Source organism: Trematomus bernacchii, unplaced genomic scaffold, assembly GCF_902827165.1.
Source record: "Trematomus bernacchii unplaced genomic scaffold, fTreBer1.1, whole genome shotgun sequence".
Taxonomy (NCBI): domain Eukaryota; kingdom Metazoa; phylum Chordata; class Actinopteri; order Perciformes; family Nototheniidae; genus Trematomus; species Trematomus bernacchii.
Window position 1 is genome coordinate 5,034,225 of NW_022987573.1, and position 4,846 is coordinate 5,039,070.

The 4,846-nt window shown below is 40.4% G+C and overlaps 1 protein-coding gene across 4 annotated transcripts; it reads left to right on the forward strand.

Annotated features, from left to right (window-relative positions):
• Nucleotides 1-282: 282 nt before the first annotated feature.
• On the forward strand, nt 283-3,446 carry LOC117479438 (acidic mammalian chitinase-like). 4 transcript variants are annotated; one of them, XM_034126381.1, is made up of 11 exons: nt 296-448; nt 523-549; nt 658-862; nt 943-999; nt 1,089-1,254; nt 1,342-1,466; nt 1,552-1,678; nt 2,250-2,432; nt 2,524-2,640; nt 2,753-2,885; nt 2,957-3,446. In XM_034126381.1, the coding sequence occupies exons 1-11, from the start codon at nt 424-426 to the stop codon at nt 3,187-3,189; spliced, it is 1,398 nt and encodes a 465-aa protein (XP_033982272.1). In that variant the 5' UTR covers nt 296-423; the 3' UTR covers nt 3,190-3,446. The 4 variants fall into 4 exon arrangements, with proteins under 4 accessions (XP_033982275.1, XP_033982272.1, XP_033982274.1 ...); XM_034126383.1 differs by having other exon boundaries at nt 661-862; nt 1,552-1,677; nt 2,249-2,432; XM_034126382.1 differs by having other exon boundaries at nt 1,552-1,675; nt 2,957-3,445.
• The last annotated feature ends 1,400 nt before the right edge of the window (nt 3,447-4,846 follow it).

Below are 4,846 nucleotides of genomic sequence, written 5' to 3' on the forward strand. Positions count from 1 at the left end.
AAGATTGCGTGCACTCAATCTAGCAAAAATAAAGCTGTTTCAAATCAATGTGTCTGTCTGATGTAAACAAAAGCATAACCTTTAGGATGTGTGTTCGTTTGTGAGGCTTGTAGCCCTCACTTAAGACGTTAAGAAGTTGTGTCACTATTGACTAACATCTCTGTTCTGTGAGATGCTTAGCTGAAGGATATTGATAGACCACAAAAGATCACCCACAGATTGCTGGTTTGGCATGTGACAAATGACCTTAAACAGCTTATCTTATTTGACATGTATGGCGCAACAGCGTAGAGTCTAAAGTTGGGACATACTCTTTCTAAATTCCTTCCTGGTTGATGATTATCACTGTTTGTGTAGTTTTTCAGGAGGAAATAAAAGCTACTCAGTGCTCAGTATTCGGAAAGATCTCATCCAAGCACAACCATGAATCGGCTGATTCTGATTGCAAGTAAGGCCTTACGAAAAGCATGACGTGTTTTTTACTGTTTTACCTGATATTCACTGACTATTTTTGCTTTGAAGGTCTCTGTCTTTCCCTGGGCAGTTTGGGTGAGTTCACATTTGATATTAATACTGAACATATTTGGTAGCAACTTAACAAAGTGTACTTGTTGAATGTGAAGTATTAATGAATCTCCAATATTAACGAAACAATAGTAGTCTCCTCCAGACTGGTGTGTTATTTCACCAACTGGTCCCAATATCGTCCCGGCCAAGGGAAGTTTATGCCTCAAAATATTGATCCAAACCTGTGCACCCACCTGATTTACGCCTTTTCTGGTATAAACAATGCGAATGAGTTGGTCACCATAGAATGGAATGATGATCAACTCTATAAATCCTTTAATGGACTCAAACAGAGGTCAGTTAAACAATGTTGTATCTTTTCCTTTTTTATCTCAGTGAAATGTTGCAGGCAACTAAATGTATATATTCTCACAGTAATCCAGACCTGAAGACACTCTTGGCAGTCGGAGGCTGGAACTTTGGAACACAAAAGTGAGATATTTAGCAAAACACAATAGCTAAAGATCACTGTATTGCACTTCCTCAAAATCATGTTTTATTTCCCTGAAACTTATACCCAGATTCACAACAATGGTGTCAACACAAGCTAACAGAAATGCATTCATCCAGTCTTCTATCAAACTACTGAGAACATATAGTTTTGATGGACTTGATTTGGACTGGGAATACCCCGGTGCAAGAGGAAGTCCCCCGGAGGACAAGCAGAGATTCACGCTGTTATGCAAGGTCAGATCACAAATGACTGTTTTGGTGCACAACAAGTTGTGTTTATTATGAACCAAAATGGACTTCTCCATGATTTATGGTGTACAGGAACTTTTCGAGGCGTATCAGGCTGAGGGAACATCAACTGGCCGGCCGAGTTTAATGATCTCTGCTGCTGTGTCTGCTGGGAAAGGAACCACTGATGCTGGCTATGAAATTGCGGAGATTGCGAAGTACACCAACATGTGACTCAACACATTTTCCCCATCAAGCTTTCATCATGTTTTGGTTGACTTAATCTCACATGATTTTCACCAGGTACCTGGATTTTATTAATGTGATGACGTATGACTTCCATGGCACCTGGGAGAGTGTGACTGGACACAACAGCCCCTTGTACAAGGGATCCCATGAGACCGGGGACAATGTCTACTTAAATACTGTGAGTACAGAGAATCATATTTTATCTGCATCGCAAATGTAAAGATGATATTCAATGTTAATGCAAAATGTCTCTTAAAGTTTCTTTTTTCAATGCACATTTTCAATTTGCATTCAATTTAAAGCCACGCCCATGCCAGTGTACAATAAATTAAATACATAAGTATTGTAAAACAGATTTTAAACTTGGCTGAGGTGGACATGATGGCATTCATAAATCCAACAAAGCACAAAAGAAGAAAACATTGAAAAATAATAATTTACTTGTAGCATGTTTATATAAGCATCAGATCTGTGTTGAGCGATGAGGAGACTAGTGTCCCTCATATCATTACAAGATATTTCCATTTCATTTAGCTTTGTTTAAGGTTTTACAATAGTCAAGTCATTGTCTTCTACAATGGTTTGATTTGAACTAGATAATAATAAAAACTGTTCATCTCAATGAGCCCAGCTTCTTCTAGTAAAAGTAGAAGATGGAAACGCCATTCATTTGCATTATCTGGCAGATTTCTGAACATTTCTGTTAAAAAATTTGGTTGGAAACTGTCCATTTCTTTTTATACACATTTTAGGACTTCGCCATGCAATATTGGCGGGACAACGGCACACCTGTCGAAAAGCTAAATATGGGCTTTGCAACATATGGCAGGACATTTCATCTGTCTACTCAATCCAGTCAGGTTGGAGCGGCAGCGAGCGGTCCCGCTTCTGCTGGGGCTTTTACAAGAGAGGCCGGCATTTGGTCCTATTATGAGGTGAAACTGGAAACAATTACATGAATGTAACCCTCAGTCTTTGTTGTATTAGTAAGTCTATGTTACTGATTACATTTAACCCTCTTTTCAGATTTGCACTTTTCTTGAAGGTGCCAGTGTTCAGATGATTGAGGACCAGAAAGTTCCATATGCCGTCAAACAGAGTGAGTGGGTTGGATATGACAACAAAGAAAGTTTTGCAACTAAGGTATTCCTTCTTTTCTACAAAAATATTTATACCAAATATGTCTTTCAAGTTAACAAAAGTTCAATGTCTAGGTGCATACATTATTAAAGTGTTTCTGTGGCTATTTATTCAGGTCAGTTACTTAAAGGAAAACAGATTTGGAGGAGCTTTTGTCTGGGCTCTGGACTTAGATGACTTTAATGGGCAGTTCTGTGGACAGGGAAACTATCCCCTCATCAGCTCCCTCCGCTCTCTTATGGCCACAGGTAAGTAGAAATGATATTTTGCAAGTGAAAATATGTTGACAGTTTATAACTTCTTATTATTGTTTCTACAGATCCTTCTCCCGCTCCTACTGGAGAAACCGCCCCAAATCCAGTGACTCCGTCTACAAACCCAAATAAGCCTCAGCCCACCACTCGTCCCACCCTTCGCACCAGCCCTCATCCCAAACCAGATAATTTCTGTGCTACAAAGCCTGGTGGGGTTTATGCCAAACCTGATGCCCCAGGATCCTTCTACAACTGTGGTCACCAGGATCATGAACTGCCCGGCTACTCTGGTCTTTAGGGACAGCTGCAAATGCTGTGGCTGGCCCTAACAGCTGGCACATTAATTTATGTTACAGAAGGTGTGATAGCTTTAGTGAATATGAAAGTTCATTTTAAAATAGAACTCAGGTTCTTGTGAGACTATTCACTTTTTATTAAATTGAAGATCTACTGTAATTAATTCCCATTAATTACTTTTTTCTGTCTTAAACAGCTGATTCAACCTTTCTCTAATAGATTAAACACACAATTGTTATCCTCAAACATGACTTCTGGGTTTCTTTTCATTATACTGCAACATAAAATATAAATGTCTATAAATATGCGATTTCTTGGTACAGAGTGGGGTCCAGGTAGAGACGGTAGGCAGGGCTCAGGCAGGATTACTGCAGGAAACAGGAGTTAGACAACTGGAATAAACAACTAGGGAACATGTAAGAGTCTAGAGCAGGGGTGGGCATTTTACGGCCCGCGGGCCACATCCGGCCCGTTGGCCGGCCTTGGCCGGCCCGTGTGAGGTTGATCATAAATTATAACATAATGAAAAAAAACAGCAACCTTTTCAAAATAAAAGCAACACAGCTGTATTGCTTGCATGGCGTAAATACTTTTCTAACTGTGTTGCTTTTATTTTGAAAAGGGCGCTGCTGTTTTTTTTATTTATTTACGTAAACGCTTATGCCGTGAACAGCTACGAGTGATGCTGGCCGGCTAGTCCTCGAAATGTCCGCTAAGGGAAAAAAAAGAAAGATCGATACTGAATGCCGCGTTTTCAACAAGACATGGACCGCTAAGTATTTATTTACAGAAGTGAAAGGTAAAGCTGTGTGTTTAGTTTGTGGTGCGCAGGTCGCTGTGTTCAAGGAGTACAATTTGAGTCGCCACTATGCTATCAAACACGCAGATAAATACAAGAACCTGTCTGAGGAAGAGCGGGCAAAGGGGTCGGATGCTTTGCTAGCTAAGCTGCAAAGCCAACAACACATTTTCACAAAACATTCCACATCCAGAGATGCAGCTGTCAAGAGGAGTTATGTCTTAAAAGTTAACCGTTTTCGGAGGGAGAGTTCATAAAGGAGTGTTTGTTGGACACTATGCCCGGAGAAAAAGGAGGCATTTGAGAAAGTGCCGCTCTACATAACTACAGACTTCAAAATCACGGAGGAGCTGGCAGCCATGCAGTCAATGAAAGGGACAACAACAGCGAGTGATTTGTTCACGGAGGTAAATGCATGTGTGTAAAAAAGTTGGGACTGAAATGGGACAAGCTGGCAGGCGTGACAACGGATGGTTGTCCAAATCTGACAGGGAAAAATGTTGGACTATTGAAGAGAATGCAGGATAAAGTGACAGAAATTAACCCTGAGCAGAAATAGGTATTTTTGCATTGTATTATACATCAGGAAGTGTTGTGTAAGTCAGTGTTAAAAATTAACCATGTTGTTGATGTTGTAACTAAAATAGTTAACTTCATCAGGGCAAGAGCATTGAATCACAGACAGTTTGTTGCACTTTTGGAGGAAAGTGAGACTGAACATCGTGACATACCCTACCATGCAGCTGTCAGGTGGCTCAGCCTGGGCAAAGTGCTGAAAAGAGTATGGGACCTGAGAGAAGAAATTCAAGACTTCTGTGTGAAGAAAGGAAACGACATCCCACAGCTTTCAGATGCAGAC